The following is a 10,618-nucleotide window of genomic DNA, read 5'->3' as shown; positions in this document are numbered from 1 at the left end:
GCATCTAATTCCAGGCACATATGGCTCATCTTTTTGCTCCCATTCATACGGGCCGTGCTTCATGGCTTCTCATTGTTTATTTATATTTTGCTGGTTCAGCTTGTGCCCAATGTAAGAATAAAAAAAAAACCAACTCTGTTCATGTCATCCCTCCGTACTTTCGTTTGCTCTGTCTTTTTGGGAACTTGGTTCTCAATGGGTACTTGACCATCACCGTGGATCTTTGATGTTAAGACGTATAGCGATAATTTGTAGCTCTTAATAAGGCTTTTAGCCAGTTAGTTGGCCCAGAAGTCATTGCCCAAATTCAAGAACATTATCATTAATTTTGTAACAATTCAAGATCTGACTTTATTTTAAAATAAGTTTATCAACGTAGTGTTATTAATCTACTCGTGTTAAAATACTTATATCGATTTGTTAATAATATACCTCGGGAGTTAATTTTCTCACTCCCATTTTCTCCACTTACACTCTTTTTTGGTTTTTAATACTTTTTAATCAATATCCCTTACCCTACATTAAGGTTTTGATAACTGAAATTAAAAAAAGTTAACATAAAATAAAACAAAAACAAAAATAAATTTTGGAAATTGATAGAAATGTAAGTATTTGTATGCCAAATTCTTTGTTTTTTTTACCAAGTATGTGAGTACTATTTATCTTTGTTGTAGTTAATAGATAATAATTTTTTTGGGCTAACATGTTTACAGGTAGAAGAACTAAAGAATGTTGCTAACCAAACTGTCATTAGGAGCTTAGATATGCAGATAACAAGGTATGCATAATAGTCACATATTTTTATTCTTTCATAATATTAGTAAGTGATTGTACATGTCTTCTTATTAAAGGGAATTGTACGGTAAGGGTGGAATAAGAAAGAAAAAGAACAGAAAAGAAAAAATTAATTAAAAAGATATAAAAAAACAAAAGGGAGTGTAAGTGGATAAAAGGAAAGTGGGAAAATCACCTCGCTATACTTTAGGTAATATCAACCATTATATTATAGCACTTGAATTGATAACGCCAGTTGATGATTTCGATCACGTTGTAGTATTTCTCCCTAACAAAAGCAATATGATATTCAAAGGTATTAGAATTTGAATATCTTTACCTGTAGGCCAAGACTGGCAAAAGCCATTGTGATAATCATGATTCATGACTGATAACATTGGGATGGGTTGGGCAGATCACAAGGAATATGTTATTTACATATATATATACACTTGCCAAGAACTAAGACAGCATTAGAGGTGTTGGTTCAGAACTTCGGGTATAGAATTATTCTGGCTTTGCTTGTCTCACAACCCTTTTTGGAATATTAACCCAGAAGATAAAAAAAGTTGGGATAAAATTTATAGAAACTCAGCCTACATGAATAAGAATCTTAAGAATCTCAAAGTAGCATATTCTCTTTTAATGGGGGTTGCTTTGTTCCTCATTTGTCAAACTGATGAAACTTTGGAGCTAAAATTCGCACTCCAAGTTAGGTAAAATTTATATTGGAGCACTAAAGATTAATGGCCAGCTACATGTACCTACCAGAAAGATAAATATGAGAAGAAATAAAAGAGCCAAACCATCACCTACAAGCTTCTTTCTTTCTTCCTATGCAAGGAAGGAGGCTGCTAGGAACTTGCAGGTTTGCTGTTCTTCCATGTTGGGTCTCCTGAGAGCACTACTTAGACATAAACAGTGGTCTTATGTGGATGACATGATCCAATAGATACAAAGTATTGTTGGCCACCCACTTCTTAAGGCACCCCATTACATATCTCATTGATTGTACATCTCTTTTTTTCTTTCTTTCGTCTTCATTAGAAAATTAATTCCATGATGTAACTTATTTATTATTCTAAAAGTTTCAAGACTATTATTTTAAAGCGATTGAGAAAGGGGAGTTTACACAAATATTCATTAAGTGCCTGGAGATTTCAAACCTCATATGAATGATAGTAAAAGAGGTCAACCAAATTAAGCTGTACCCCACTTATAAATGTTTGAAGACTATAGGTGCACGATAAGGGGGCTTTTTTTATTGATGATTGCTGAGGTCTATGCATGCAGCACATGCTTTTTGAATTTGTTTTTATTATCCCAATTAATCATGCTAGTATCCCACTACCAGTGTTTGGTCTGTTCATTGCTCAACATGACTGCAAAAGACAAAGACACAGTCACATTTTGACAAAGTGAGACCCCTTATTATTCACCCTGATGAGAGCTTCATCCATCAAAGGAAAGATGAACCATGACCCAAAAACAATTCAACCTTGCCTTTTCCTTTTAGACTAGTATATTGCCATGCTGCATGTCCTAATCATACTTTAGTACTACTCCTTTTCTCAGCATATTCATGTTTTTTTTCAGTACAAGATTACTTTAAGATTAGTATTCGTTAGTGGTCATCACCAAAACTTTCCGAGTTTTGTTTTTGGTGGAGAATGAAATGTTTAACACTCAGAATGAAATGTTTAACACTCAGAATGAAATGTTTAACATGGAGACTAATCTGCTTATATGTTCTTAAATTGTACATATGTATCGCACATTTTGGTAATAATCGACATAATTAATGGTTAAATTCACAGTATGATAATAAAATATTACCCTTAACACGAGCTCGATGGAGTCCCGAACCTAAGTCATCTTCCTGTAAAATAGAGACAAATGTCATTAGACTAATAAATAGGTTATAATATCGGATATACAAATGACGTTGGTGGATCCATGTCATAGATCTCAAAGGATCAATTTCAGTTGTTATTGTCAAATATGATTTGTTGCTGTATTAGTAGCATGATGATTATGATCATGTTTAAGTAGTGTCCATACGTAAGAAATTTGAAAGGGAAACGGCTCTGTCGAACTATCTCCATCTCTCTCTATCCCTGAAATTAGTGCGCAGTGCGTGCACAGTCCCTCAAGACTCATGAAGAAGGCGTGCTCTCTCCTTCTTTAGCTCCCTCCTCATCTATCATTTCTTCTTTTCTTTTCTTTTTTCTGCGCCTTGTCAGACTCTCACTCTGTTTCATGCAGCACCTCCACTCGTTGCATTTAGCGCTGCATTTTTGTTTTAAATTCCATGAACACCACTCTAATTTTATGTGGAACAGAAATTCCCAAACCTAAACCCACTTGATATTTGTGGTAACTAAGTTCCCCATATCCTAAAATAATGCAGTTTAATCCCAAATGAAACTTTTATGTCCCCTCGTTGTACTCGTTTAATTTTTATTTAATAAAATTTATTCTCGTATCGTCCAGATTCCATTATAAAAAAAATCTCAAATGAAAGATAACCCAAATTTTGTTAAACCCTTTTGATTAGTTGCAAATTAGTCTTTGAGCTCATCCTTTGTTGGAGTGCATGCCAAGAATATTTGGTGTTCATATTGTTTTATCCTTTTTAAGAAATTGTACGTAGCTTATTACTTCAAAAGGCTAAGCACACACAAAGGATATTTGAGCCATGTTACTTCTACAAATTCAGAACCCATTTAGCTTTCTTTCTGTTTTTTCAAGCACCAATCGGCAAAATTACGTCTAAATACCAATTAGCTAATGTACGTCAAATTGGCGTATCGGGTTCCAACAAAAAATTCTATGGGGAAAGCAAAAAGAAAAATCACTAAAGAATCATCAAGGATAAAGGAGGTTGGCAGATGGGAAAAACCACCCCCAAAAAAAAAGAGAGAGAGAAACAAAACTAAAGCTGGGCTCACCCACATTATTAGGCTCATGTCCGTAATTTAGCAATAAAGTGGGGGGGGTTTGCTTTTCCCTACTTTTATATTGTTCATTTTATTTATCCTTGTTGCCCATGGATTTTATTAGGTTGGGTACTGAATTACGCTTTTAAACAAGGCCACATTCATTCCCTGTGTAGACTTATTATATATATATAGCTGCCCAAGCACCCAAGTGGAGAGATCAAGGAACATTATTATAAGAGCAAGAGAAGAGCACCCAAAGCCCTCAACAAAGAGAGAGAAAGAGAGAGAGAGAGAAACAAAGAGAAATTTTAGAGAAAAAGAAATGGAATGGAGGAAATGCTACTTGGATGTAATTCTTGTACCACTAGGGTTTCTGATAACTGCTTCGTATCATGCTTGGTTATGGCATAAGGTTCGAACTGATCCACAGTCTACCATAATCGGCATAAACACCAATGGACGACGATTTTGGGTCTCCGCAATGATGAAGGTACACAATACTTGCATTCTATTATCACTCTGGTAATACATTAAAACTATTTGTACCATCTTTACTGAGACCCACTATATTTCTAACAAAAGTGATCGTCTCAAACTCACCTATGTGAAACTCACGAGGTGGTATAAGCAGAAAAAGCCACAAAGTGTGCATGCTTTTGCGTATCATCTCAGTTTATCAGATCTCTTGTTTATTACATTTTCTCATCCCCACATCATATTATATTGATAGACTGTTAATTTAAAGTATTTTTCTTGTGTCTATTCTTCCATCTTCACAATATAACCATGACAGATTCTTCCATCTTCTCAAAACTTCCCTTTGGGTCTTTTAGTCATCCAACTATACTTTGCCTTAATGCAATCTGATTAATCTAGCATTACAATGATTCAACGTGGCACGTAAGAAACCAAGCATATTTCTCATGACTCGTGGATACACCATTTTCCCTCACAAGGTTGTCAGTGGGGGGCTTCTAATCGTTGTTTCATCATCATCTTTTCGCCACAATTAATAAAAACATTTCCAAGTGGTTTCTTGTTCATCACATGGATGATGGGCCACTTTTTTTGTTGTTAAGGGTACTAGGCATATTGGATAAGTGAAGATTAATTGCATGCCACCATGCATATATTCTTTCTTCCACTTCAGCTCCAATTGCATCACACGTCAGCTCCTGCCTCAATAATTATGTATCTACAAGGTATTTCTTGGTACCAAATAGTTTAAAAACCAAGCTTTTTTTGTCGGCAAAATGTTTATCTCTTCAAACAGTCTGATATTTTTATAATTGATAAAACTGTATTTCTTTTAATATACATACTATATGAACATCTATCAGGACAATGAAAAGAAAAATATCTTGGCCGTCCAAACGCTTCGGAACACAATCATGGGGTCAACCCTAATGGCCACCACCTCAATCCTTCTATGCTGTGGCATAGCAGCCGTGATAAGCAGCACATACAGTGTGAAGAAACCGCTCAACGACGCCGTTTACGGGGCTCACGGAGAATTCATGGTGGCTCTAAAATACGTGACCCTACTCACAATCTTTCTCTTCTCATTCATGTGCCACTCACTTTCAATCAGGTTCATAAACCAAGTGAACATCCTAATCAACAGTCCACAAGACCCCATGTCCTTGGTCACCTCAGAGTACGTGTCTGAGCTTTTGGAGAAGGGTTATTTGTTGAACACTGTGGGGAACAGGTTGTTCTATGCAGCTCTGCCTCTTCTGCTTTGGATCTTTGGGCCAGTTTTGGTGTTCTTGTGTTCTGCCACAATGGTGCCTGTGCTTTACAATTTGGACTTTGTGTTTAATTGCACTGAGAAGAGGAAAATGGATACTGGTAGTGGAAATAGGGCCGAGTTTGTATGAATCGGCCACTTATTAATAGAGCTCCTTGGCCACGTGCTGTGCAAGGGAGTGGGGGCGGATCAAAGTGAAGATGTTGGTGCATGGTTTAATTAGAGAGAAAGAGGAAAGAAAGAGTATTACCAAAGCTTAAGAAATTGTATAAATTAATGCAAGCATGTCATCTTTGATCCAATTTATATTATTAGTATAAATGAATGTCATATTGTCGTTGTCTTTTTCTTTCTTAAAGTTTTGGCCAGTATTTATTTGGCAACACTAGCACACATGATTATGTCAAAAACAACATCAATTGCTCCTCAGGCAAAGTTCTGGATTCGAATCTCGCTTAAATAGTATGATTTGAATATGAACATCTCAAATCTAAATCACTCAATCCAAACCAACCCTAAAACTGTTCAACAAATACATCAAATTTCCCTTATGATTAAGGATAGATGGTACAAAAGAGAGAGGAGGATCTGAATGGGTTTACATAACCCCACAACATGGGACAAATGTCCGATGTTTCCCATCATCCATATCTATGATCCTTCTATCAATTGCCCTTGTCATTTCCATTTCAATCACTTCTCAATTCTTGTAGAGACACATGAATAACACCTAGTAGGCTGGGATGACTTCATGCGTAATCATTAAAGAAAAACCAAGAATCAAAATAAGATTTTGTGTTTCGTGATCATAAGAGCATTATAGACATAATCCCTCATTTCAGGATTTAATTTGATCTTCTCAAATCTCTCTGAGGCCTTGGTTGCTTTTTTACCAATAAATGTTCTTCTAAAAATAGAATATTTATGGCGTAAAGCAAATAGGGATTCCAAGCCTCTACATTAAGGATCCATGCATTTACCTGCATTTTGTGAAATATAAGCCACTCAAATAGTCTAACCACTTAACATACATCAATTTTATGTTTTATGTTTATTTTTTTTTTTTCTAGAACTGATGTTAACGTTAAAGTTAACCTGCTTGATGATTTTTTTTTTTTCATAGTGCTTCCTCGCTATAGATCAAGGCTTCAGTCCTTTGGAGATGCGATAACATTCTTGGGTTGTTGAGTTATTTATGTTCGTAGTTGATCTTCATATTGAATTAACTAATTCTATTTTATAATTGAGAAAAGCATGCTCTTTTGCTTTCTCTGATTTTGTTGTGAATTTTAGTGTTTCTTGGTGTTTAAGATGCTTTAGTTTGTGAATTTTTGAAGTTCAAAGGTTTGCAGATTGACTTGTGAAGTACATGAAGCTTCTTCAAGAATGGACGAAAATGCTGGAGGAACAAGCAGTGAAGAAAACCGTGGAAGCAGTGGTGTTTGCGAAGAGCACTCAGTACTTTGCAAATGATGATATCTTTTCATCGAATGAAGAAAGAAAAAAATCCCAAGCACGTTAACTTTAACATTAACATCAGTTTGGAAAAAAAAAACACTTATATTGATGTTGTGTCATATGTTAAGTTGTTAGATTATTTAATTGGTTTAAATTTTATGAAATGCGGGTAAAAGTACGGAAGCTGAATGTAGAGACTCAGGATCCAGCAAATAAAGTGGATCATCATTTAGCTAGTGTTGCGTTGTTTTGTAAGGATATTTTTAAATGATTTGATGTGTCTCCAATATCATTTAAGATGTCTTTCTAGGTTTTTTTTGTTTTATAAGAGCCTTTGTAAATTGTAGTTAATGATTGTAATTGGAGTCAGGTTTTACGTTCCATTGTTCATCTATATATATAAAGCAAAAGGCAGAGAATGGTAAAACATTCAAAATATCAGAAAATGCCCTTAGTTAATACAAACATTAAGAATTGAAATTATTAATTAAATGAGGATATTATGATAAATTTACACTTTTTCATATTAAAAAATATTTAAAAATATATATATATATATATATATTCCATTTTTATGGAACATAATTACCTATTATCTTTTTTAAATATAAAATAAAAATATTTTTTTTTTTAAAAAAAGTCTCCTATAAACACTGAAGCACATGCGAAAAAGTTAGTTTTTTATTAATCATTTGGCTACGTCATCTAGGAAATATATATTTTTCGGTTGGTATAGTAATAAAAAAACGTTGAGTGTAAAAAAAATAAAGTTAATTTCAAATCTGACGGAAAACCGATGGCCGGATCACAGTTGCCTTCTTCGCACGCCCAAAACCCAGTCCTCTTGGTCGATTTCAGGTACTTCAGTCGACAATCTCATGTTTTGATTTCTCTTCGATTTTTTGTCTTTTAAATCTCTGTGATTTTGCATAAACCTCTGTTATTTGCTGCTCTTCTTCTTCTTCTTCCTCTTCCTCTGCTTCAATTTTGGCTTTCATTGGATTTTGGCCTGCGTTGGTTGCTTTAGCTTTTCATGTTTGTGTATGAATGTTCTTAGCTAGCTTAAACTAGTTCTATTTCAACTATATATATATATATATAAAGATGAAAATTTGAGTCCCAGCAAAGCAAACGGCTGTAGCAAAACACCTTGAATTGCACTTTCTCCTTTGAAAACATTCGAATATCAGTCTGTTGTTTGTTTTTGTTGTCAAGATGAAGTTCATGGCCACAATGCTAGATTGAATAGCACCAAATAGCTTTGAGCATCTTGGTACTTTGAGATAATCTTGATTTGGGTCTTTTCACAACAGGTAGATATCTGAGGGGCAAGTGGTGAGGTTTGTCAATAACAAAATGTTGTTCTGAAATGTAAAGGGTAGGCTCTGGTTGATGCATATATTCTTATGAGTCAGAAAACAAAAGGGTACCTAGAGATGCATTCACTGCCAACAAATTTTGTAATTCTCATGTTCTTATTCTTCTTCTACTTTGGGGATGTTCTTGTGCTATCTCTCCGTACGCTTTCCATGGATCCTTGCAACCCCACAGCCCAACAGGAACCACAAACTCTCATCTCGGACCAACTAACAGTCCTCATCAATGGTTACTCCGAGTCTCGCATCCCTCTCCTCCAATCCATCGTTGCCTCGTATGCAGCCTCATCTTTGGTCTCCTCCATTCTTGTACTCTGGGGAAACCCTTCCACCCCATCCCAAACCTTGGCACAACTGGCCCACAATCTCACACAATCCTCATTTGGGTTCAATGGCATCTCTGTAATCCGCCAAACATCAGACAGCCTCAATAATCGGTTCCTCCCCAGACCCTCAATTAAGACCCGAGCAGTCTTGGTCTGTGATGACGATGTTGAAGTTGACCCTAAATCCTTCGAATTTGCTTTTAAAATGTGGGGATCAAACCCAGACCGTCTGGTTGGGTTCTTTGTCAGGTCACATGACATAGATTTATCAAAGAAAGAGTGGATTTACACCATTCATCCAGACAAGTACTCAATCATGCTCACAAAATTTATGCTTTTGAAAAGCGAGTATTTGTTTCGGTACAGCTGTGCAGGAGGGCCGGTCATGGCACACATGAGGAGGATCGTGGATAAGATGAATAATTGCGAGGACATATTGATGAATTTTGTGGTGGCGGACGAGGTTAATGCAGGGCCTATATTGGTGGGGGCTGAGAGGGCTAGGGATTGGGGGGATGCACGCAATGATCATGATGATGGTGATGGTAATGGTAATGGTAATGGACGGCATAAATTGATTGGGGAGGTGGCACAGGTGGGTTTGAGTAGTAGGAAAGGAAAGCATAGGAAGAGGAGAGGGGAGTGCATAGGTGAGTTTCATAGGGTGTTGGGGAGAATGCCTTTGAGGTTTAGTTATGGGAAGATAGTCAACTCTGTTGGTGAACAAGGGCTGTGTCAAAAAGGGGGGAAATTGGTGTTTTGTGATCAGTCATAGTTGTTTTATTTTTCTTCTTTTTTCTGGGAGAGCAGAAATATTGAAATCTTAGAAGGATTAAAATCTCATAAGTTGTATGATGGATTGCCCTTGTACTCCATTCCATCAAAGGAGCAAAGGGTTATTGTTTTTGTTATTGAGTTCATATTTTTGTACTTTCAATACCAAATAATTCTGAACACAGTTGCTACTATGGTTTACTCCAAAGCGACTTGAGGCAAGGCTTGAGGCTCTTTTGATGGAAAACAAGGAGTATGCAGATGCTTTGAACAAGGTCCCATGGATTTGCTGTGTAGAATCATGTGAACGGTGCTGATGAAGCCTCCAAAGCAGGCCTGGGATATGTGGGGACAGAGTTGGATGCCATGAAATTCGTTGCAGATGCTCACAGAAAGCAATCCTTGAAGTTGCAGATATTCCTCAGCTGATTGAACAGCCTAGCCTACCGATCATGTTGTTGAGAATTGTCTCGTCATATTCCATGATCGAAGGAAGACGGATGCGGTCCACCCTGCAACTTTAGAAACCATTTCCAACATTGGCAAAGCCGTAGTCTCTATATTAGTTCTGTCAAGATAATGGCATGAGATTTCCCATTTTTTGTTTGTGGGAAGCTGCTTGTTGTTGCTGGATTCATTTGTTCCACAGTTTCTGTAGACTTTGTAGTTGAGATAGATCAACCAAAGAAAATGCATTTAGGCTCTGAGGCTTTGTGACTGCTGTTGTTGTTGTTGTTGTTGTTTGACCCAATTGAACGGCTTGGGCTGCTTCTAGATTTACTATATGATTGCCCCTTTAACATCTATAGTTACTTTACAATAAGAAATCTCATAATTCACATAAAATAAAGTTTTACCTCAACCCTTGAAAGCTTTAATTTCATTTCTCTTGGACCAACACTGGGATTGGCTATGAATAAGTAAATGCAATCAGCAAATCTCATGAATCCAGGAATGCTTGCCCTTTGACCCCTTGAGCCAAAATTGCTTTTCTTCAACAAAATTCGGCTCCTGCTTTTGTTGAAAAAGTGACAAATAATATTTAACACTTGGAATAATTAGAAATTGCCAAATACACTTAGGTGTCATGCTAGAGGTCCTTTAACAACCTTTTTCCATATTGGAAAGTTGGCTCTCACACGTTATTTGAAACAATTGGGTTCCATAAACTTTGGGCTAATTGCACATTTTGGAAGAAACGAGTCATCAATTTAAGAC

At 36.3% G+C, this 10,618-nt stretch overlaps 2 protein-coding genes across 2 annotated transcripts; both read left to right on the top strand.

Annotated features, from left to right (window-relative positions):
* Window positions 1-3,828: 3,828 nt before the first annotated feature.
* On the top strand, window positions 3,829-5,824 carry LOC110761236 (uncharacterized). The gene is made up of 2 exons (XM_021963665.2): window positions 3,829-4,206; window positions 5,057-5,824. Exons 1-2 carry the CDS (start codon window positions 4,039-4,041, stop codon window positions 5,594-5,596), a joined length of 708 nt encoding a protein of 235 aa, XP_021819357.1. The 5' UTR covers window positions 3,829-4,038; the 3' UTR covers window positions 5,597-5,824.
* A 1,816-nt stretch (window positions 5,825-7,640) lies between these two features.
* LOC110761233 (Nucleotide-diphospho-sugar transferases superfamily protein) lies at window positions 7,641-10,183 on the top strand. Its single transcript, XM_021963663.2, has 2 exons — window positions 7,641-7,782; window positions 8,238-10,183. Exon 2 carries the CDS (start codon window positions 8,331-8,333, stop codon window positions 9,399-9,401), a length of 1,071 nt encoding a protein of 356 aa, XP_021819355.1. The 5' UTR covers window positions 7,641-7,782; window positions 8,238-8,330; the 3' UTR covers window positions 9,402-10,183.
* The last annotated feature ends 435 nt before the right edge of the window (window positions 10,184-10,618 follow it).

Source organism: Prunus avium, chromosome 1, assembly GCF_965620075.1.
Source record: "Prunus avium chromosome 1, drPruAviu1.hap1.1, whole genome shotgun sequence".
Classification (NCBI taxonomy): Eukaryota; Viridiplantae; Streptophyta; class Magnoliopsida; order Rosales; family Rosaceae; genus Prunus; species Prunus avium.
The sequence above is the reverse complement of the archived record's forward strand: the minus strand, read 5'-3'. Positions and strand labels throughout refer to the sequence as shown.